This window comes from Amphiprion ocellaris, chromosome 22 (assembly GCF_022539595.1).
Source record: "Amphiprion ocellaris isolate individual 3 ecotype Okinawa chromosome 22, ASM2253959v1, whole genome shotgun sequence".
Taxonomy (NCBI): Eukaryota; Metazoa; Chordata; class Actinopteri; family Pomacentridae; genus Amphiprion; species Amphiprion ocellaris.
This window is the reverse complement of record NC_072787.1, coordinates 25,998,204-26,023,192: the sequence shown is the minus strand read 5'-3', so window position 1 is coordinate 26,023,192 and position 24,989 is coordinate 25,998,204. Positions and strand designations below refer to the sequence as shown.

General features: G+C 34.9%; 1 protein-coding gene across 2 annotated transcripts; it reads left to right on the top strand.

The window, feature by feature from the left end:
* The first annotated feature begins 1,530 nt into the window (after positions 1–1,530).
* On the top strand, positions 1,531–24,939 carry cip2a (cellular inhibitor of PP2A). 2 transcript variants are annotated; one of them, XM_055007024.1, is made up of 22 exons: positions 1,531–1,656; positions 1,907–2,009; positions 3,041–3,188; positions 3,530–3,642; positions 5,240–5,334; positions 5,437–5,533; positions 6,541–6,663; positions 9,604–9,749; positions 9,832–9,907; positions 11,632–11,871; positions 14,020–14,182; positions 14,265–14,412; positions 14,947–15,046; positions 15,120–15,238; positions 17,454–17,634; positions 18,696–18,770; positions 19,823–19,933; positions 20,186–20,382; positions 21,426–21,539; positions 22,358–22,440; positions 22,852–22,991; positions 24,570–24,939. In XM_055007024.1, the coding sequence occupies exons 2-22, from the start codon at positions 1,908–1,910 to the stop codon at positions 24,714–24,716; spliced, it is 2,718 nt and encodes a 905-aa protein (XP_054862999.1). In that variant the 5' UTR covers positions 1,531–1,656; position 1,907; the 3' UTR covers positions 24,717–24,939. The 2 variants fall into 2 exon arrangements, with proteins under 2 accessions (XP_054862999.1, XP_054863000.1); XM_055007025.1 differs by having other exon boundaries at positions 1,628–1,659.
* Positions 24,940–24,989: the final 50 nt, after the last annotated feature.

Below are 24,989 nucleotides of genomic sequence, written 5' to 3'. Positions count from 1 at the left end.
AGAAAAACAGACAAAGGTGAAGTTTAGTACGATCCAACACAGAGTACACAGCCCTCTTGTGATAAATAAGATGTTGCTGTGAACAAAACATCCAAATAAGGTCAGTAAAGTGAAATATGGCACGGCAGCACCACAAACCACAGAGTTAAACAAGCTCGACCGTATTTTTGAAATGGAACATACTGTGGTGGACATTTGAACATTTGCACTGCAGGTGTTTGCTGATTTACACAATAGTAAATATTTAAATAAATCAATGTTCCCATGAGATTAATAACTGTGGCCATGAATCAATCAATCTTTATTGGTCATTGCACACTTTCATATACAACAAAATTTCATTTGAGCTGCCCTGCCAATGACAGCTCCAGCTGTTGCGCAGTGCTGCGCACCTTTCTTGAGGAAAAAAAGAAAAAGGACATGTTGGGATCTGGGTAGGGATAGCAGCGAAATAAATAAACTAGGCAATACAAATGTAAATGAAAGCCCGAATTAAATAAAGGTTTTTATTTTGAAAAGCTTTTTTTTTTCTCCAAAGGGATGCATATATTTTATTTACTCATGTCACATTTATTCATTTTAAAAAGCCTTGGCACCTCTGGCAGTATTTCATAGGATTTATTTATTGCAAGCCTATTGAACATATTTTAATTTCGTTTTAGTTGGTTCACATGTATGGATTGCCATTTTATCTAGTAGTAAATAAATAAATAAATAAATATGTACATACATCAATAATAAATAAATAAATATATCAATAATAAACCAATAAATAAATACATACATACATCAATAACAAATAAATACATTGATAATAAATAAATAAATAATAAATACATCAATTATAATCCAATAAATACATACAGCAATAATAAATAAAAAATACATAAATAGATTAGTTAATTAATAAATACATTGAAAATAAATAAATGAATATATCAACAATAAATACATACATACATCAAAATTAAGAAATACATCAACAATAAATAAATACAGCAATAATAATAAACAAATCCATACATACATACATACATCAATAATAAATAAATGAATAAATATTTAGTATTAACGAAATCAAGTGAATGAAATAATGAAGTGTAAGAAATTTAAGTAAATTAGAATGTCCTAAATGAGCTCACAATTAATAAATACTAGAAAAACACAATGAAGGCTCACAGTTTTCCAAATCAGAAAGATAAAAAAAAAAACAAAAAAAACAAAAAACACATAAATATTAGATTTTTTTTAAACAAATCCGGACTGTTCTTAATTAGATTTAATTTAATTTTATTTTATTCAAAACAGCGGCTGTCTCTTGCTCCGCCCCTTTACGTTACGTAACTCTCGCTTGGTTTCGCCCTCAAAAACTTCACAAGGGGGAGGATTTAATTTTATTTGCTTTGAATCATTAAAAATACCCACTTAAACTACGCCTGCGGTTTAATTACAATATCCAAGCGCTTTAGTAACCGAATTAATTCATTTATATCACAAAACAATCACGAGTAGCTTTATTAATGTAGATTTAATGTGTTGTGTCTCCCCTGTCTCGTACATGGTTCGGTCCTCTCCCGTTCGAAGCTGAAAGCGGGAGGAAGTCGCTTCTGTGTCGTCGGTTGTTGATGTTTGTCGAAGAAAGAAAAGTTGCCGCAGGTAGTCTGCACCGAACAACAAGCACTAAAACACATCATGTACCGCAGCATTTTAAACCACACCATCACCACTTCATATTTCAGCCACTTTATTAATAATTTTGTTCCGATTCTGTCGTCAGAAAACAGTAAGATAAGTTTGCTAGCTAGTGTTAGCATCCGGGAGGTTCAAGATGGACGCCGGTTGAAATCATAGTTTTAAAAGTGTTCCTCGCTTAAAACAGCCTCACAGTGAAGTTTTTACTCTACAGGATGGACGTGACGACGAGTTTGAAGTCTCTGCTGCTGGTTATCCAGCAGTACAGAGACAACAGGACGGCACAAAACGCAGCGCAGCTACTAAAACAAGTGGAGGTGAGCTGTGGTGTTAACGGACTGTCAGAAATTCAATGTTTTCATCCATAAAACACGTAAATTACTGATTTAATTATCCTTCATGGCAACCTACAGTCAGTAGGTGCATCAGGATGGGGTAGCTAAATCAGAAATCATCAACATATGTCCGCTTACTTGCTTTAATGTCAGTTAAATTGCTGTTTAAAATGAGAGGTTTTTGAACTATGTGTCCAAAAATATACAATCCCTTTATTCCTTCATCAAAATAAACACGTACAATGAATTGTATCTGAAGATAATCACAAGACACCAAGACATTCGCAGAGATTTCCAGAAGACATTTAGAAAAACAGGCAACACAGTGAAAATGACAGAAATATAGGTTAAAAGAGTGAAATGTTTTGTGTTTTGTTTGCGAGTTGATTACACTTTCTGGGAATTTTATTTTAAAATCTTAGCAGTTATCAAAGAAAAGAATAAAATGCTCAATCTATCTATTTATCTATGCTAGAAAACAAAAATAGAATAAGAATTGAAATAAAAACACGTTTATTAACTTAAAAACTGATGTTGCTGTTAATGTACAAATGCACACAGGAGGCAATGCAAATAAATGGAAGTGTAAACTTGCCTTATTCCTTGTACAAAATAGTGTGATTATATACACTGATCTGACAGTTACAGCAGTAAAAATACACCAGGTTGGTTTACTTAATAAAACCCTAACTTCAGGCTTGTGATTACAGCAGGGCTCCAGACCAACTTTCTCATTTGGTCGCACCTTCCACCTTGCCTCAGGCAAAACACATCGCTTGCTGAACCTCTTCTTATCGATAGATGCTACAATTTACCAATGTTCCCTAAACGCCCCACAATTCAGGCTGCTGTGGCTGCGGTGCTCAGACAGGTGTGTGACCAAAAACTACTTTGAAAAGAGTTAAACTAGGTCGTTGTAACATCAGATTTGTCCCAGATGAAACCGAGTGATTTCCCATGAAAAACAGCTCATGTCAGTGCCACAATATTTGGTTTTTTGTGTGTGTTTGCAGGAGGTTTCAGGCCTGAAATGTGACCAGCTGCTGTCCTCAGGTCAGGTTCTGCCCAGTGAGTGTGTGAGTGGCCTGGTGGAGCTGGCTGGAAACCCCAACACCAGCCCCACCCTGACCAGCTCCATCATCTCCCTGCTGGCCCAGCTAGGTAGATTCACCTGTTTACACCGTCCCACTGCACTAACTAAGGCTGCATTCCAAATCACGCCATTCTTTTCTTTTTAATTTAAGTACATACTGCAGCTTTCATCAAAAAACCGGTATTATTTCATGTATATCTTTGGGTATTTTTTTATTATGTACTTCATTTCCTAAATGTTTGCACCATCTTTGCTGCTGTAACGTTGTAAATTTCCCCACTGTAGCATTAATAATCATATTTTAACCTATTTTATGTAGAAAGCAGCAGCAGCAGGCCAGTTAATGTGTGAATCTTGAACTGCCATCGCTCTCTGAAACATAATCTTTTGTGTTTTTGCCGTCCTGCAGCTGGTGATGATCACAGCCGGGAGATTCTCCACAGCAGCTACAACCTCACCAGCACCCTGGCTGCCGTCATCCACTGCCACAGCGCCACACCTGGAGAGGCCCTGGTGCTGCAGGTAAGTCGGTCACTGGAGTCCACATGAACCTGACAGTCAGAGGGATGTGACGTTTGAATGTGACGAACAGGAAAGTGGACAAGAAGCGGTGGTAGAGACAGTTTCCAGCAGCTTTTAATCTGTACAAAAGTCACAAAAACTCTCACATCCTGTAAGATCTGATGCAGATTTCATAAAAAGTTATCAGCCTCTAGTAGCAGCTCGGATGCTTGTTTGATTTCTGACACTGTAGCCTGCATCTCAAATGGCAAAACCGTGTCTAGTCTGATCTGATTATATTCTGAACCACACATAATTAATCCCGTTAGCAGAATAAACTGTCTTAGTGCAAAATCTGACTTAAATATCAGGATCAAGTCCGACAGAAACAGCTTATACTCTTAATTTGTTGGTCAGTGCGTGAACGAATCCTCTTCTTTGTACCGAATGTTGTAAATACTGTATATATTCAGAGTATCGTGCCCTTAAAATACTCTCTGCCTGTCTGTACTCTTATCTTTAATAGACTAGTGCAGGGGTGTCAAACTCATTTTAGCTTAGGTTCCACATTCAGCCCAATTTGATCTCCAGTGACCAATAAAATCACAGCATAATAACCTATAAATAAATAACCACAACTCCTAATCTTTCCTTTGTTTTAGTGCAAAAATGTTCACCTTTAAGGAATTATCTTATCAACTTCCAGATCACAGAGTGTCTATAAAGGTAGAAAGTGTTTAGTCACAGGCATGTATATAGTATTTCACCTTGTGATCAAAAGGAAAAAAGTCAGACAAAAAGCAACAAAAACAAGACAAAATATGACAAAAATGAGAAACAACGTTACAAAAACCAGACACAAAATGACAAAAAATGTGACAACCGACAGGAAACGAGACAAAAAAATTTCAGACATGGCACAAACGAGACAAAAAATGACAAATTCAAGAAACAATATGACAAAACAACAAAAGCGAGACAAAAAACATAAAATGACAAAAACAACACACAAACCAACGAATGAAGTGAAACACAATATGACAAATATAAGACAAAAAACACAAGCGAGACAAAAAGGAAACACAAAATGACAAAAACATGAGACAAATGACAAATCAGAGAAAAAATGACAAAACAAGACAAAATATTACAAAAAAGAGATGCAAAATGACAAAAGAACAATAAGCAATCTAGTATTTTACTTTATGATCCAAAAAACAACTTGTCATGGTCTAGAAATTATTTTAAATTTATAGTTTTTCTAATTCATGATCTACAGTTCATGTCTTCTCTGTAATTTTTGCACTTTACAAAGTCGGGCCAGATTGGACCCTCTGGAGGACCAGTTTTGGCCCGCGGGCCACATGTTTGACACCCCTGATGTAGTGGTTTTATTGTTTAAAAAAAATGGACCTGTGCTGCAGGTCTTCCCCCTATTCTTCTCCATACTTTCCTGTCAAAGCCAAGAAAAGGCCCAAAAAATAACTGAAAAAATAAAAAAAGTCAATGTAACACTATCATAACTGTAGAATTTAGAAAAAAGCTAAAAACCTAGGTGTGCATGATGAATTTAGTGGTGCATCAGGTGTTGTAATGTTGCGTTTTGTTTGTGTTTCAGTGCCTACAGGTGCTGCAGAAACTGACGTACAACGCTCGCATCTTCCAGTCAACAAGCTACATCCCTGAGCTCGTAGCGTTTCTCATGACCAACATGTAAGAACCACATCTGCCCCCGTACGATACGGCGAATGGAAACGCCCGCTGCTACTGTTTGGTTTCAGTTAACCATGTCTCACCTTCCATCTCCAACCACAGACAGTCTCACAGTGATGACATCATCATGCCGTGCCTCGGCCTCATGGCCAACCTGTGCCGCGACAACCACTCGGTGCAGAGTCACATCAAGTCCCTGGTGAGTCTCTGGTGAGTCATTTGATTGAGATGTGACCAGTTTTGACAGCTCATCTGTTGGTGTGTTTACTATCTGCTGCCTACATAAAGCCACTGAGTCTGGGTTCATTTGTTTGACAGAAACTTGACATTTTCTCATTGTTTCAATAACAAAAAAGCTTAACGTTGGACGCTTGTTGTTTCTCACATTGGCCAAAGTTGAGAAAGTGGAATGCTTTTCGTTCACACAATGTGTTTGTTCAGGCTAAAGGAAAGGAAACAACAGAATTACACATTTAAGTGTTTATTTTACTACACCTGTTGAATTTAATTAGAATTAAATGCAAGGTTTTAGTCATTGCCCTTTTCTTTCATAAACAAGGACATTTCTAAGTGAGCCCAAACTTTTGAATGGTGGTGTATGTGAATTAAAGTTGCTCTATATTAGTTGAAGTTGCTTGATATTAGTTAAAGTTCCTCTAAATGAGCTAAAGTTGCTCAATATTAATTAAAATTGCTCTAAATGAATTAAAGTTGACTGACACTACTATTTTCTTAACCAGTTTTCTTCATTGTAGTTAATTTCCTCAACCATAACAGACATTTTTTTGCATGAATGAGTCAGAAATAACACCTGCATGTGCCGTTAAAAAGTAGAAATTATAGACTTTATTTCCCTTGTTTAGTGTCTCAGTGAGTCTCTTTCATCTGTGTTGAATCAATATCAATCTATAAAGAGGGAGTGATACCGAATTACAGGGCAGCAGACTCACTGGAAACCCACAGAAATGTAATTTTTTTATGACTTATGCTTGTTTATCCTAAATACTAGCCATTTTTTTTTTACCAGTGTTCATGTAAGAAATCTAACATACTGAAGAGTAATTCATACTGTCAGCGGTGATCTGAAGACAAAACAACTGAGTGAACCTTTTTAACAACAAAATCATTCTCAGCTTGTGGCTGCTTTAAATGTCCGGATTCTTGTGGGTGATATGTACATATATATACATGTGTGTGTTTTTATAGGACAACGTGAAGCCGTTTTACCGCACACTGATCAACTTCCTGGCTCACAACAGTCTGACTGTGGTGGTCTTCACACTGTCCATCCTGGCTAGCCTCACTCTGAACGAGAAAGTTGGCGAAAAGGTAAACAGGAAGCAACCCTGTGGCGGTCTACCTGCATTTAAACCTCAGTGACAGCAAATTTAAAACACATTTTACCCATTTATTGTTCCATATATACAGTTTTTAAACCCTTAGGTGCATAAGTGGTTCAAAAGTGATCCAGTGAGATCGTTTGTAATGAATCATATTCCAGCTATTCCTCAAAAACATGTTTTTAATATCATTCCATTTAAATTTCTAATTTACCTTTTATACTTTTAGAGAAATTGTAGTATTTGTTTAGCTACCCCAAGCTTTTTATCACTGATAATATCACACAAGAGGTGATAAAGTACACAGACTTGGAGGAAAAGAGTGGAAAAAAGTCAACAAAATGGATGTTGACATTCTTCTATTGCCGTTCTGTGTAATATGCTTCTTTTTCAGTTATCAAAATGTTAAAAAAACATCTGTTAAAAAGTGAAAAACAAACATATTTCAAATATGAAATCATTCTTGTGTGAATAAAAATATAATACAAACAATAATATAAATGATTATTCTAACCAAAATGACAAAAATGGCCTATAACTCATTGATTCTTATATGGATCATTTTTGACCCTCAGATAAACTGAAACAACTAAATAATCCTTTATTTTCTATGACCTCCTTGGGCCCTCATAACAGCATTATTTTTATCCACTAAAACCTGTTTTTCTGTTCAGGAATGCAAACAAATAGCTGTAATTTGGCATCTCAATCAAAAAAAAATAATAATGTGCTTTACTATTTTAAATTAGAAAATTCACAGAGAACAACAGTAATTCTATTTTAGCATTAGTTAGCTCGCACATACTGGTGCATTAACCATTACAGAAACATAAAAAGCTATTTTGCTAATCGGCAATGGTGTTAATTTAGGGCAGCGGTGGAAAACACCTTACACTGGGTGGTGGTGTGATACATTAGTTAAGCGCTGTATGTGGATATTTTCATCTTAACTGTCCTAAATTACTGGAAATGTTAGTGTAATGTCAAAAATCCCCTTGTTTTGAAAAGAAATCTGGCGTCAAAGTGGTAGCAGGCAACTTTTTGTGAAGACCTGGTTGCTTTCAGCCTTTTTTGTCAACTAAAACAATCCCTTATGAAGGAAAGAAGCTCCTGGTTTGTTTTCTGGCTGCTAGCATTAGCATTAGCGACATGGCAGTACTTGATTGAAAACTTTGATCTTAATGCTGTGACCAAAGCAGACTTAAACATCTGGTTGTGTTAATAAGCAGACAAGTGTTGTTACTTATTGGTTTAGCAGAAATAAGGAAATCTGGATTTTGATTTTTAACCACAGCCAGTCCTACTCGCTTATGTTTAGAGCTGGCGTTTTGTTTTTCTGTAAAATATTCATGATTTTCACCAGATTACTTGGAATAATTTAAATTGGAAAGAATGACTCATTTTGACATGATTAGAGAGGAGTTTATTTGCATTAAAAATACAAAATAATTCTGATAAACATTGTTTAGAGATTGTTTGTCTATTAAGTAGCTTAACACCTATAAAGGTGTCTGAAATAGTTTTTTGCTTTGGATTGCATTGAGATCTGGATTTGTGGTCGTCGTATGTTGACTTTAAGAGGTCAAACTAATTTGTTGTGTCGCAAATATAGATATAAGATATGAAATTTTTGATGAGGCTAAAATATTCCACAATATACCATTTAAGCGAAGAATGGTGGGGCTAACTTAGTCTACAAATCATACTCTTGTTTGCAAAAATTGACTAAAATTGTGACTCAAATCCTGATATTTGTCAAAATAATCCTAAAAAGATGTTGCATGTCGTTTAGCCGCAGTACGGAGAACCTGTTTCTGCTCAGCATCGTTCTGTCGCTGAGATATTTCCATACAACTTTCTTTTTCCTCGTCAGTGTTTGTCTCTTGTTCCTCTGTGCAAAAGCTGAACAACATCTGTGTCTTTTATGTAAATTCTTTTTTTCTGAGAAGCAGAAATTGGAGTAATTTATGTCTTATCAGATGGACTTGTGAAGCAGATTAGTCATAGAAAATGAGAAGTGCAAACAGAACCTTCATTTTCCCACAAGTGAAACAGAACTCATTTAACCCTCCTGTTGTCTTCATTTACGAGCACCAAAAATATTGTTTCCTTGTCTGAAAAAAATCCAAAAATTCAGCAAAAAAATCCCCAAATTTCTGAAAATTTGCAAAACCTTCAGGAAGAAAATTCCAATAATTCCTTAAAAGTTTCCCTTAAAAGTTTTATTTTTAAAAAATCCACCAAATTTGGCACATTCTTGTAAATATTTTTAAAGAAATGAGTAAAAATCTTCCAAAAAGTCCTAAAAATATCTAAAGTGATTCCATATATATCAGTAAAACTTCTAATATTTTCTTTAAGAACATTCATATAAAAATCAACCAAAATCCAGCGAAAGTCGGTGGATTTTTGTTGATTTTTATGTGAATGTTCTTAAGAAACATCTTTAACATTTCTTGTTTCCACCAAAAAATGTTCAAAGATTTTCCAAAAATGTTGAAAATGTGGACATCAGAAGTTTCACTGTGAAAATGTTTTTTTCCCCACATTTTCAAACTTTAAAATGTGTCAGTTGTGACCTGCAGGACGACACGGGGGTTAAATACTGCGATAACATTGTGCTGCTCTCATGTCAGCTGTGTACTAAATGCTGTTAAACGGATCGTCTTGTGATTCTTGCATGGTGAGATTTACTTTCCGAACTTTTAAGGCATCAATTTAAGCATGAGACTTTTATTGTATTCGATCTGTGGCGTCAGAGATCTAGACTATTTCTGTTTCTGTAGACGTTTATTATTTTGTCCCTTCCCTTTTTCTGAGTTCCTCTTCTCACTTCAGATTTTAATCTCTACTGAGAACATTAGTGAGCTTCCTGTCGTTGATGCTCAGCATGTTCTCCCGTTGCTGAATTTGCGTTTTCTCTTATCAGCTCTTCGACGCCAAGAACATCCACCAGACCTTCCAGCTGGTGTTCAACATCGTCGTGAATGGCGACGGCACTCTGACCAGAAAATACTCAGTTGACCTTCTGGTCGATCTGCTGAAGAACCCCAAAATAGCAGATTACCTCACGAGGTACTCGAGTCTCCCACGCCTAGAGTTTAACCTCATTGGTTAACGTCAAAGCTCACCATGCTGTGTTGTACTGTGTTTGTAGGTACCAGCACTTCTCAGCATGTGTGGCTCAAGTCTTAGGACTGCTGCATTCAAAAGACCCCGACTCAGCAGCCAAGGTGAGGTTTGACCACACATGTTAGGTAATTCTCTGTCCATATACACTACTGTTCACTACCCAGGCAATTCCATGTTTTCCATGAAAACTCCCACTTTTATTCATGTGCTAACATAACTGCACAAGGGTTTTCTAATCATCAATGAGCCTTTCAACACCATTAGCTAAAATTGCTCTAAAATGAGGTAAAAATGCTCTAAAATGAGGTAAAATTGCTCTAAAATGAGGTAAAAATGCTCTAAAATGAGGTAAAAATGCCCTAAAATGAAGTAAAGTTGCTCCAAAATGAGGTAAAGTTGCTCTAAAATGAGTTAAAGTTGTTCTATATTCAGTGAAGTTGCTCCATTAAAATTCCTCTAAATGAGTTAAAGTTGCTCTAAAATGAGTTAAAATTGCTCTACTTTCGTTAAAGTTGCTCTAAAATGAGTTAAAGTTGTTCTATATTCAGTGAAGTTGCTCCATATCAGTTAAAGTTGCTCTAAATGAGTTAAAGTTGCTCTATATTATTTAAAGTTGCTTAAAAATGAGGTAATTTTCCTCTAAAATGAGTTAAAATTTCTCTTAAATGAGTTAAAGGTTGCTCTAATTGAGTTATAGTTGTTCTATGTTCGTTAAAGTTGCTCAAAAATGAGTTAAGTTGCTCTACATTAGTTAAAGTTGCGAGTAATTGTCAACTAATTGGTCAGATGTAGCAGGAAAATGCATTAAATTCTGTCAAATGAGATGAGATACACTAAAATGTGAGCCAGATGTTGCTTAAAAATCAGAATTACAAAATTGCAAAATAAAAAACAATAAGATGAAAGTACGAATCATTAGAAGTGATACTGACAGTCATTCTGGGGTAGTTATGTAATAACACACACGACAAAGAATTATTGCACATGACAATGAAATACCGATTTAAGGAACCCAGATTTATTGCTTTTTTTTAACTGTACATGGACAGATAAGTTATCCTTAAATGCTGATTCTGAACCAGGAACAACCCTGATAAGAAATTTAAGCGTTTTTTTTTTTTTTTGTGGTAATTACATTTAATTTTAAACAGTTTATGATTCAGTTTTTCTCAGTGTCACATTTTAGCTTTTGGCAGGGCTCTGGAGCTGAGAAATTAGTCTTTTTTTTAAAAAAAATTATTGGTTAAGATCACTTCCTGAACATCCTTTTATAGGCTCGCTTTTATGTGATGTTTATTTTTATTGCCTAAACGATTTTTAAATTTTATTTGTTTATTTTATTCAATTTTTTTTACCCTTTATTTATTTATGTTTACTATTGTTATTGTCATTGTTATTATTTTTAGCCCTGTGTTTATGGTTTTTTCCTCTATTTTGTTATTTTCCTGAACTTAAATATACCATTTTGGTTCTTTTATTATTTTATCTAGTGTTGTATTGATTTGTTTTGAAATATTTTAACTCTACTTCTAAACTTTCTTCTTCTCCTTTGTTGTTCAGTGGTCTTCCTGAGTATTCTTCTTTTCTTTTTCCCTGTCTGTAAAGCACTTTATAAACCCTGGTGCTATGTACATAAAGTTATTATTTAAAAAAAAGCAATAATTTAGTGAATAAATACAGTAAACCACTGATTAAATAGTGCTAAGATGTGTTTTATACCTTCTCTCTTTGTCTTGTGCATCTTCTTATTTCCTAACATACTTTAAAGATTGTGTTTAATCACTCTCTAAATCATAAAATCCTTATTTTTACGTATTGTTTGCAGGTGTTGGAGCTCCTCCTGGCCATGTGCAGCGTCTCCGGGCTGCGCTCGCTGCTCTGCCAGGTGCTTTTTAAGCCGGCGGGACCCAAACTCAGAGCCGCCGGCCGCCGCCAGGGGGCAGGAGTGGACGGTGGACGGAAAGCAGAGGACGGTCTGGCTCTGGTGCAGTGGCTGAGCTCACCTGTGGAGGGCGCCGAACGCTGCTCGCTGCAGGCCCTGCAGCTGTTGAATGAGCTGCTGGAGGTAGGACAGATTTCACACCGTTCAGAGGCTTCATCCAGACACAAAACTGCACATTAAAGCTACTCTCTTATATTCTGTTGATTTATTTCTCTATTATACTTCATCTATTTTTAGCTCATTTCATTTTTATTCTATTTTATTTTTATTTACACACTAATATTTTGTGTTGTCTTATTGTTTACCCCTTTATTGAGTACCCATGCTGCTGAAACAACTTAATTTCCTTTCTAATAAAGTCATCTAAGTCTAAGAAAAGCACGTTTCACTGCAGCAGTAAATCCTGATCTCTTGTTTTGAACCATTAAATTAAACCCTAATATAAGCGCCACTATTCTCTTGAGCTCCTTATGTTGAAGTTAATATGTTAAAGTTACATTTAGCTGCTTGGCTCTTTGGTGATGTCGTCTCTCTAATCTTTTACTTATCTGACTTTTTTGATTTTTCATTTCTAATTTTAACCCTCAATTTTAGTCTTTAATTTTTAAACTGCCTAGTTCCTTTGTTGTTCTGAATCTAGCTAATTATTCATCCAATTTTTATCATTTTTACTGTTTATTTTAACTGACTGCACTGACTTGTCTCCTATATCTTGTTTGATTGTTTGTATTGCATGTTTTAACTGTTAAAGCATTTTGTGAATGAAATAAAGTTGTTATTATTATTATTGTTATTATATATTACAGTAGAAAAATAAGTACAACTCAATTTCTGCTCAACCACACAGAAATTTCGACAGCAAAAAATCAGAATATTCATAAAGATATTTGTGACATTTTAGTTTGATATATCAAATACTTTCTGACGTGTTTATTTTCTTTTAAAAACTGCACTTAGGCCAACTTTCAGCACTTTTTTTTCTCGCAAATTTGAGGTTATTAAAGATAAAAACCTGAAATTGTCACAGTTATTTCTTGTCATGTCAAACTATTTTTTTTAAATTTGGATCAACAACAATTAATAATACAATTTTTTTTAAGTTGGAATGATTTTCTTAAAAAATTGACAATAATACTTTTTTTCCCCAGAGTCATTAAACATCACAGAAGACTTTGTCATGGTGCCCCTTGAGTACCTAAACTTGTCAAACTTTTAGGCTATGTTTGAACAATGATATATCAGGAACTATTAAAGAAAAAAAATAAAAATTTTTGTTATTTCTCATCATGTCAAGCTATTTTTTTAAAAAATTGGAATGATTTTCTTAAAAAATTAACAATTAATACTTTTTTTTTTTTTCAAAAATCATTAAGCGCCATGAAAGGCTTTGTCGTCATGCCCCTTAACTAGCTAAACTCATCAAACTTTTATGCTATGTTTGAACATCTCAGGAGCTATTAAAGATACAAACCTGAAATTTCCAAAGTTATTTCTCCTCATGACATTGATTAACAATCTGCAATATTGGACAAATAGATCAAATAATTAAGAGAAAAAATATGTTTGTGTATTTGGCTAACTGCTAATGTTTTTGTATTAGTGATACAATTTGTCAAACCTGCTCAACCAGTTATAAACATTCAATGAAATGTACTTGTTTTTTTCAACTTTGTGACCAAGTATTTTATATTAAGAAGAATTCTGTATGATTTGTTGGGTGTTATATTGACATGCTGCTACATGTTTGCTCACAAAATATCACTAGTTGACATCTATATTATGTTTTTTGTTAATTTGTGCTCTAAGATGGAACTTTTTTCAAATTTTAACTCACCCATATTCAGACTATTTGATCTGTTTACTATTTGACAGAACACTGCAGCCCTAATCATCAATGTGAAGCTTATGGCCTCGATATTTGTGTAGTGAAAATCAGACATTATTAAGTAAACGTCTAATCAAAAGAAGATATTTAATGCCAGCTTTTTGCACTTTATAGTTTCCAATACTCAGTCCAACCGGGTGTCACACTTTTACTTTCATTCCTTTAATTCGCTGCTTTTATTCATATAAAGTTTCAGCTCTATGTGGAGTAAAATGATCCAAAATCTTTACAAAAAGAGGCGTCACATTTTCATTTCTTGATGCTCTTTCACTGATAACACAGTTCTTTTGGTTTCTTTTGTGTTGCAGTTTTTCCTGTGTTTGAGTTGAGCTTTTCCCCGCCTAATGTGACTTTTATCGTCCTGTTTTGTTTTCCTCTCCATCCAGGAGGCCTTGACAGCAGACAACATGCCAGATTGCATGCTGGGCTTTGTGGAAATGTTGCTTCCGGTCCTGTTCGAGCTGCTGAAGGGGCTCGATCCTGCTCAAGGGGACGCTCACGTTAGAAAACACTGCCACCGAATCACTCACGTCACCAGTCTGCTGCTAAATATCCTTTTAACTCCTCCTCAACCAGTGTGTTGTTTTTATCTACATCAGTGTGTTTTGCTTTGAAGCCTTGACTCTTTCACTCCTGTGCACCGACGACTCCACCAGATCTTTGGTGTCCCGTCAGGTGAGCGCTCAGCTCTGCCTCTCCCGCGTCGAAGCCCTGCTCTCCTGTTGTCATAGCAACAACCCCACCACCTGCCTGCATCCCGGCTCTGACAACGATCTCAGGTGACTCTGATCAACAGGTTCACCGCAAATTCTCACATTTTTCTGAGTTTTAAATATGCCACTCCAACTTTTTGGGTGTTACGATCTCAGTTTCATGAAATAAGAAATGATAAAAGCGAGAAACAAAATGACAAAAAAGTAGACAACACAAGTGAGACAGAAAAAACACAAAATGACAAAAACGATGCTCAAAACAACGAATAAAGCAAAACACAAAATGACAAAATAAGACAAAAATCACAAGCAAGACAAAAAGGAAACACAAAATGACAAAAACGAGAAACAAAATATCAAAAACATGAGAGAAACAACAAAAGTCAGACTAAAAAAGACCAAGAAAAAGCTAAAATATCACAAAAATGAGATACAAAAAGACAAAGAAATGGACAAACAGCACAAGAGAGACAAAAAAACAACAATACACTAAAAAACGAATAAAGCAAAACACAAATGACAAAATATGACTTGTATTATTATTTTTTGTGCTGTCATTTTGCTGCAGTAACGTCTAAAAGTTGTGTTTTTTTGTTTCAGTCATGTGTGTGCAGAAGCTCTGCTAAAGACTCTGGAGTTAATGAGCAAACTGAGGCAGCAGGTGAAGGACATGGAGACCAGTTTCTACAGGATGCTGCAGGTAAACACCACATTTTCACCTCTTCTTCTGCTTCTTTAGCTTCTTCTATTTGCTGATTTAGTTTCTGCTCCAGGACCAGAGGATCGTGACTCCCCTCTCTCTCGCCCTGACGTCCCACCACAGAGAACATGTCCAGACTGGACTCTCGCTGCTGTTCGAAGCCACTCCGCTGCCAGACTTTCCTTCCTTAGTGTGAGTCAAGACGTCCTGAAATCCTAAAATCCTTATGTCTGCTGGCAAACATACCTTAAAGGAGAGTTCTGGTGTATTTCAGCCTGCCGTATTTCTGATCAGTGTGGCTATTCTGACTCTGTCGTGCTAAATTTGCACCGTTGACTTCCGTTGTTTTGATTCAGAGAAAGTAAACACAGAATTTAGCCACCTAGAATGGACATGTTGTTAATTGCTCTAGGATGCATTTGAGTCATTTTAGACAATTTAACTCATTTCGACCAGCGTCAAGTCATTTTGAAGAATATTAATAATCATTTTTGACATTTTTTGAAACATTCCAGACATTGTTGGCTCATTTTGGACACATTTTAAGTCATTTTGGACATGTTTCACATCATATTGGACATGTTTTTGTCATTTTGGACAGGTTTCACATCATATTGGACACGTTTTAAGTCATTTTGGACATGTTTCACATCATATTGGACATGTTTTTGTCATTTTGGACAGGTTTCACATCATATTGGACATGTTTTTGTCATTTTGGACAGGTTTCACATCATATTGGACATGTTTTTGTCATTTTGGACAGGTTTCACATCATATTGGACACGTTTTAAGTCATTTTGGACATGTTTCACATCATATTGGACATGTTTTTGTCATTTTGGACATGTTTCACATCGTATTGGACATGTTTTTGTCATTTTGGACAGGTTTCACATCGTATTGGACATGTTTTTGTCATTTTGGACATGTTTCACATCGTATTGGACATGTTTTTGTCATTTTGGACATGTTTCACATCGTATTGGACATGTTTTTGTCATTTTGGACATGTTTCACATCGTATTGGACATGTTTTTGTCATTTTGGACATGTTTCACATCGTATTGGACATGTTTTTGTCATTTTGGACAGGTTTCACATCATATTGGACATGTTTTTGTCATTTTGGACAGGTTTCACATCATATTGGACATGTTTTTGTCATTTTGGACAGGTTTCACATCATATTGGACATGTTTTTGTCATTTTGGACAGGTTTCACATCATATTGGACATGTTTTTGTCATTTTGGACAGGTTTCACATCATATTGGACATGTTTTTGTCATTTTGGACAGGTTTCACATCATATTGGACATGTTTTTGTCATTTTGGACAGGTTTCACATCATATTGGACATGTTTTTGTCATTTTGGACAGGTTTCACATCATATTGGACATGTTTTTGTCATTTTGGACAGGTTTCACATCATATTGGACATGTTTTTGTCATTTTGGACAGGTTTCACATCATATTGGACATGTTTTTGTCATTTTGGACAGGTTTCACATCATATTGGACATGTTTTTTGTCATTTTGGACAGGTTTCACATCATATTGGACATGTTTTTGTCATTTTGGACAGGTTTCACATCATATTGGACATGTTTTTGTCATTTTGGACAGGTTTCACATCATATTGGACATGTTTTTTGTCATTTTGGACAGGTTTCACATCATATTGGACATGTTTTTGTCATTTTAGACAGGCTTCACATCATTTTGGACATGTTTCACATAATTTAGGACAGATTTCACATTATTTTGGACGTTTTTGCCTTTTTTGACAGGTTTCACTTAATTTTGATCATTTTTGAGTCATGTTGGACAATTTTTGAGTCATTGTGGACAATTTTAGCTACTTTTGGACCACTATGAAGTCATTTTGGGCATTTTTGAGTAATGTTGGACAGTTTTTGAGCTATTGCAGACATGTTTTGTTCATTTTGGACAGATTTTGAGTCATTTTGGGTCATTGTGAACACCTGTGGACAGGTTTCACATCATTTTGGACAATTATTGTGTCATTCTGGACAAGTTTAGCTAATTTTTTGGACAAGCATTACATAAGTTTTGAGTCATTTTCGACAGTTTTTGAATTATTGGCGACATTTTATGCTAATCTTGGACACATTTTGTGTCACGCTGGATTGGTTTCACATCATTTTCGACACTTTTTGAGTCATTTTTGGTTGTTTTTGAATTATTGTCAACATTTTATGGTTGTCTTGGACACATTTTATGTCATATTAGATTGGTTTTGGACAGTTTTTGAGTCACTGTGCTCGATTTTAACCAGTTGTGGACCACATTAATGAGACAAACAACAGGTTGAAATAAACTGTAATTATCTTTTTAACTGTGTTTAACTGTTGTTTCCACTTATCAAATCTTCTTTCTGAAGTCTGGGAGAAAGCATGGCTGCCAACAATGCCTATCGCCAGAGGGAGGCCGAGCTGTCAGTCAAGCGCATCGCCGTGCAGGAAGTCCCGCCTCCCAGAACGAACACCAGCATGTTGGATTCGTCCAGCGCTTCCAGCAGGAGTGTTCACAGCCTGGTGGAGAAGATACAGACGGGTTTGGAGGTAAAATACGCACGTGAGATTAATTCATACTGGAAAGCTCCTGTATGTTTACTGATTAGTGGAAGAAATTAATCATATAGTGAGACTGAAGCTCAGTAGAATCATCATTTGTGCTTTTATCCTACATTACTTTATCATTTTCTCTTTTTTTGCTTCATTTTTTAATTATTTTTTGGGCCTAGTTAAATCAGCAATCATTTCTAGGCTCCAAATTTAAAAAATTAAAAGAAAAGCCTGATAAAACATGATGCTGATTCATTTTTATTTAAATATATTCACATTTTGTCGTACGCTGAGGTAGAAATGTATATTTATATTCTTTCTTTCTTCTTTAACTTTCAGTTTAAAGGGTTTTATTTAATTTTGTAAGTTTACTGCTGTCTTAATTTATTTTGAAGCCATGACATCAGGTCACAAAAGCCTTTTTAAAGTCTTAACTTACAGTAATAAATATAATTTAATAAAAAGCAACACTGAGTGTTTTATCTACAACTTTCTAGGAGGCTGCACGATAATTTGGAGAAGTTGTAGGAAGATTAAATTTTAGTAGTTTTATTGTATTTTTTTCTTGCTAAAGTTATTAATTAAATCTTAAGAGGTTAAATCGATCTGCATTTTTGTGCAGTATTGTTATTTATTTATCTGTTATGCAATTTTTCAAGTATAATGTCTCTCAAAAGTGCTTTTTTTCCCACTTTCCTTTAGGTTTATGTCGTAAATTATGTGAATATTTAGATCTGTGTGTGTGAACGTGTTTTAAATGAGTTAGTGGGATTTTGAAAGTACATATCTGAAGCAAGTTTTTAGGCAATGCACTGAATTTTCACAATAAAGGAATCTTAGTTAATTTCTAGATTGGTTATTCTCTTTTGACCCTATAAAGTATTCAGATAAAACAGTTTGAGAGGGGAAAACAAACTGCATTTTTGACCAAGAATCAGACCAAATACTTTCTCTCTCGCAATTATCAAAATTACAAATGAAAGAAATGTGTCACAAACTGCTTAAATTTTCATTTTACATAATTATTTACACATTCCTTTTGTTTTTGCTGTTTGTAGCTGCAGGAGCAGGCGAAGGACTCACATGTGTCTGAGATCATTGATGTTTATGAACAGAAGCTTTCTGCGTTTACGGTGAGTGAGTTTGTTGGATAAAGAAGTAAAATTTGCAGCGACACCTTTTGGTGTAAAGTCATTTTGAACATTTTTATGAATCATTTTAGACAGTTTTTGAAATATTCCAGGCATTTCTGATTCATTTTGGACACATTTTTAGTCATTTTTGCCCACATTTTTTTGTCATTTTGGACATATTTTTTGTCATTTTGGACAAGTTTCACATCATTTTGGACAAATTTTTTGACAGGTTTCATGTAATTTTAGACATGTTTTATCCTTTTTGGACAGGTTTTGCATCATTTTGGACAAGTTTCACATCATTTTGAACACATTTTTGCTTTTTTTTTGACAGGTTTCACATAATTCTGGAAATGTTTCACATAATTTTGGACATTTTTTTGCCTTTTTTGACAGTTTCACATAATTTTTGGACTTTTTTTTTCATTTTGGACAGGTTTTGCATCATTTTCAACAGGTTTCACATCATTTTGAACATGTTTTTGTCATTTTGGACAGGTTTCACATAATTTTGGAAATGTTTCGCATCATTTTCGATTTTTTTTGCATTTTTTGACAGGTTTCACATTATTTTGGACACGTTTTTTGTCATTTTAGATAGGTTTCACAGCATTTTGGACACATTTTTAGTCATTTTGGACAGATTTCACATAATTTTGGGCATGTTTTTTATTTTGGACAGGTTTTGCGTAATTGTGGACAGATTTCACATCATTTGGACATTCCTGTTTTTGACTAAGAATAACACCAAATAATTGGTCTGAAGTTAAATAAACAGTGACACCTTATGGTAGATGTTGGCTTTGCAGACAGGGTACCAGGCAGGTGTTTACTTTAAAATATCTCATTAATGTGAGAAAAAATGGCTCATGCATTATTTATATTTTTTACGACAGTCTTTCCTCTCCTACTTGAGGTTTATTTCATTAAGGAGTTTCGAGTTTAAATAGTTAAAGAACTGAATTTAATCATTTAAGACAGAATCTGAGAAGTCTATGCTGATTTTAGAGTTTTTGTGAAGCAGTATTTTCTTTGTGTTTCCCCGTCAGTCTAAGGAGAGCCGTCTGCAGGACTTGTTGGAGGCCAAAGCTCTGGCTCTCTCTCAGGCCGACCGTCTCATCGCTCAGTATCGCGTCCAGCGAGCTCAAGCTGAGGCCGAGGTAACTCAAACTTACACCTATCAGAGCAACAACTACAGGAAGTATTCTGTTCCTATTAATCTAGTAGTTAACATCAGACTTAATAATGTGATAATGACAAATTCTGGCACTGAGACCTTCTGATACTGACAGAATAATAATTTGAATCAGCTATAAAGCAGAAAAACTGCCTCTTAAACACGAGCATTTGCACTCTTTTATGCCTTATGTCACTGTATATGTGATGTGATATATTTCCCCGTCTGCCTTCAGGCTCGTAAGCTGGCGTCTCTGCTGAAGGATGCCGAGCGCCGGCGGGAGGATCTGCAGGCGGAGCTGAGCGGCCAGGTGCTGGAGGTGCAGCGCTCCAAGGCCGACATGGAGGAGCTGCTGCAGCACAACGCCCGACTGCAACGAGACTCTGAGGACCACCAGGCCCTGAAAGGAGCCTACAACAGCCTGCTCAACAGGTCAGCAGCCGGAAAACACATTCAGCACACATCCACGGAGCTCTACCAAGTTCTCTGTCCATATCTGAACAGAAAATAACACAAAATCAGTCTTTATCAACTGGAAAAACATTGTTCCAAAAAGCCATGCAATGTACCCATTTTTGATTTTCATATTCTTCATTTATTCTTTATATTATAACTTCAAAGCCCCACATTTTTGTTGAGAATCCAATTACTTTAGAACAAGTATAATGTAATTTTAGATGACTTTTGAGCAATTTTAGACAATTTTAATCATTTCAAATAGGTGTAATGTCATTTTCTATGACTTTTGAGCAATTTTGGGCAATTAATCATTTTAGAAAAAGTATAATGCCATTTTAAGTGGCTTTTGAGTACTTTTGGACTATTTTTAATAATTTTACAACAGGTGTAATATCATTTTAGATGACTTTTAAGTCATTTTGTACTTTTTTTATAATTTAGAAATAATGTAATGCCATTTTAGATCACTTTTGAGCAATTTTAGACCATTTTTAAAGATTTTAGAACAGGCGTAATGTCAATTTAGATGACTTTTGAGTCATTTTGTGTCATTTTTGTATAATTTAGAACAGGTGTGCTGTCATTTTTGATGACTTTTGAGTCATTTTGGACCATTTTTTACAATTTAGAACAGGTGTAATGTCATTTTAATCGACTTTTTGAGTAATTTGGGACACTTATGTAATTTAGAACAGGTATAATGTCATTTTGGGCCATAATTGTGAACAATTTTTATTCATTTAGAACATGTGTAGTGTGAGATAATTTAATCTCTCCTCTTTCTGTTTTACATATTCCGTTATAGTCACTCTTATTAATGAAGAAGTCTAGCTATGAATGGCAGGTTCTCTGCTATAGCATGCTGTTAAAACATTACATTTAATATATATCTGCTCCAAATATCTGTCTTCCTCAATCGGCATCAGTATCGGCCCTGGAAAACCCACATCCCTGCCATGTTTTCAGGTGTTTTTTTAAGGTTAAACCATCTCTTTTGGTGTTGTTTTCCTGTGCAGGTTCAATGAGACGGAGCGGCTGCTGAAGGAGCTGCAGTCGGCTCACATCTCTCTGACCAAACAGAACGAAGCTCTGAGGAGGAACCAGGAAGCTCTACAGCTGCAGCAAGACAAGTAACTCCAAGAATTACACTATTTTTAATCATCAACAGGTGGAATGCCACTTTGGACCATTTTTAATCATTTTAGAGTATTTTAAGGAATTTGGAACAGATGTAATGTCAATTTCGATGAATTTTGCATAATTTTGGACGATTTTTAATCATTTTAAATGTCATGCACCTTCATCGAAACATCAAGATTCCAAATCTAGATATGAAAAGGAATCAAAAGCCAAAGAAAGGATTGATATCATCGCTATTAGCTGCTCCCTTCAAGATTTCAGTCAGATATAAACAGATAAATATCAACAAAAACATCCCTCTAAGTTTCTTATAAAAGCCGATGTGGTCTGTTGTGCTTTTTTTTTAAATATGGTGTCATTTTCACAACAATGCATCTTATAAATCCTCATATATTTATTATACATCACACAGAGTCGTCTACAACTTAAAGTTCTTTACGCTGCCCTACATGCATCACAGGTCTCCTAAAAGTTTGATTATCTACAGATTCTCAGTTCCAGTCATGACCTGGATCAATAGATTGTGTGTCATCATCTTTACTGGCTTTTATTTACATTAAAAGACCCAAAATTTTAATTTTACTCTCAAGATCTGAACGTAAAGGCAGATTGATTGATTCTCACTCCCCTAAATTTTTGGTATTTTAGCTCCTATGATTGTATATTTTAGCAGATCTTACACTAGATTATAGTGTCTGACACACATTTTAGGACCTCTGTTTACTGTTTTTAATCATAAATCCAGCAGGAAATACATTTCAGCATCTCATCTGTCCACATTTCTGACTTTTCTCTGTTCCTCTTTCAGGATGACATCGGTGTTGGAGGAGAGAGACGAAGAAATCAAATCCCTTCAGTCAGATCTGCAGAAGAAAAACAGTGACATCGCAGGTCGGTTTTATATCAATGTTGTGCAGCATTGTTCGAATTCTGTGTTTTTGATTGTGTTCTGTCGACACATACGTAGTCTCCAGTGTGTCTGAAACCACCATAAAATACATGAAATGAATGTGGAGTGTAGTCCAGTGTCTCTTCGTGGTTGTTTTGTGTCTGTTTTTTGTCGTTATGTGTCTCTTTGTGGTTGTTTTGTGTGAAAAGCGATTCTAAGGATTTTCAGCTTTACTCTCTTCTTTAAACACACTGCTATTATTTTTTATTATTTTTAACACAACTGTAAACGTAACTCTGTATTTTTTTGAAATACAGCTGCTTTAGTTGAGGTTGTGTCTCTGTGCTGTTTCCAATTCTATCATCGTTCTGCTTTTTAAAAGAAAAAAACAACCTTTTCTGTGTTTCTGGCAGGTCTGCGTGTTGAACTTCAGGCCGAGGAGGAGAAAGTGAAAGAAAAAGACCAGGAGAGGAGAGAACTGGAGGAGACGGTGGATGTTTTGAGGAAGGAGCTGAACAAAACGGAGCAGGCCAGGAAGGATGCCAGCATCAAGGTAAACACGGACGTCTGTTTTATGTCTTTATAGCCCCAAAACATTTGAATTTTTACACTTTTATTGGACGCTTTAGCTTCAATAAATGTTGTTATTTCTTACTGATAGACTAATCAACACAGGAAATGCTGCAGACTTTGGATAAACGTCCTCATATCTTCTTCAAATTGCACATTTAGTTTGGTATTTTGAAGCATAAGAGGTTTTTAAAAACATAATCAGAAATAAAGTTGCTCCTTCCTTTATTCGGGACTTTGCTGTAAATAATTATGCTGCAAGAAATATAATAATAAAAGTTTTTTTTCCAAGATTTTTCTGTTATATGTACAGATCTTAAAGCCATCCTGATTAATCTGCTGTTTATTTCAACATAAAACTCAATTTTCAGTGTTTTTTTTTTTTTTTAAATTAAAAACAGAATTAGCACCGACTGTCAGCTAAATTTCTCTCACTGAAATGCTTTATAGAGAATAAAATAAAGGTGATTTAATGTAATTTTGTACAATTTTTAGTCTTTTAGAACAAGTATAATGTCATTTTAGACCATTTTTGAGTAATTTTGGACAATTTTTAATAATTTAGAACAGATGTAATGTAATTTTAGATGATTTCTGAGTCACTTTTGGCTATTTTTAATCATTTTAGAAAAGGTATAATGTCATTTTACACAACTTTTGAACAATTTTGGTCAATTTTTAATCATTTAGAACATGTGTAATGTCATTTTGGACCATTTTTGAGGAATTTTGGACAATTTTTAATCATTTAGGACAAGTGTAATGTCATTTTATGTGACTTTTGAGTAATTTTTGGACAATTTTCAGTCATTTAGAAAAGGTATGATGTCATTTTGGACAAGTCTCACTTTGTTTTGGTCAGTTCTGGGGTCATTCTGGACAATTTTTAATCATTTAGAACAAGTGTAATGTCATTTTAGACAACTTTTTGAGTAATTTGGCACACTTAAATCATTTAGAACGGGTATAATGTCAATTTTGATAACTTTTGAGTAATTTTAGACAATTTCTAATTATTTAGAACAAGTGTAATGTCATTTTAGATGACTGAGCAATTTTGGACAATTTTTTAATCATTTAGAACAGCTTTCATGTCTTTTTCAACCACTTTTAAGAAATTGTGGACCTTTTTTTATTTTAAAAATGTGTACTGTCATTTTAGATGACTTCTGAGCAATTTTTGACAATTTTAAATCATTTTGAACAGATTTCATGCCATTTTATATTACTTTTAAGTCATTTTAGACCATTTTTAATAATTTAGGACAGGTGTAATGTCATTTTACATGGCTTTTGAGTACTTTTGGACAATTTTTAATCATGTATAGCAAGTGTAATATCATTTTGGATATGTCTCACTTTATTTTGGTGAGTTTTAGGGTCATTCTGGACAATTTTTAATCATTTGGAACAAGTATAATGTCATTTCAGTCCAATTTTGAGCAACTTTGGACAAATTTTAGTCATTTAGAACAGCTGTCACGTCACTTTCAATGACTGAGTCATTTCAGACAATTTTAAATAATTTCTAATAAGTGTAACGTCATTTCTTGCTTTCCAGGCATCATCTTTGGAGCTGCAGAAGAGTCAGCTGGAGGCGAAGCTGAAGCAGAAGGAGGACGAGTTGAACAAACACTCAGCGATGATCGCGATGATCCACAGCCTGAGCAGCGGAAAGATGAAAAACGACGTTAACCTGTCGCTCTGAGCAGCGAACAGCAAACCAGATGAGTGGCTGAGGAAAAACTAGATTTTAAAAACATCCATGGACTTTTTTAAAACTTAAATGAACCATTTTATAGTTAATAAAACACACTAGATGAAATATATTAAACTAAACCTGTAAGTTAAACGTTTGAATGTTTGTCTTGTGTGTCTATTTTTATTGTTTAGTGAATAAATGATAGATCTGTACCAGATTCCAGATCAGATTTATGTTTGTTTGTGCGTCTTGTTTATCTTTGCAAACTGGAAATACGTT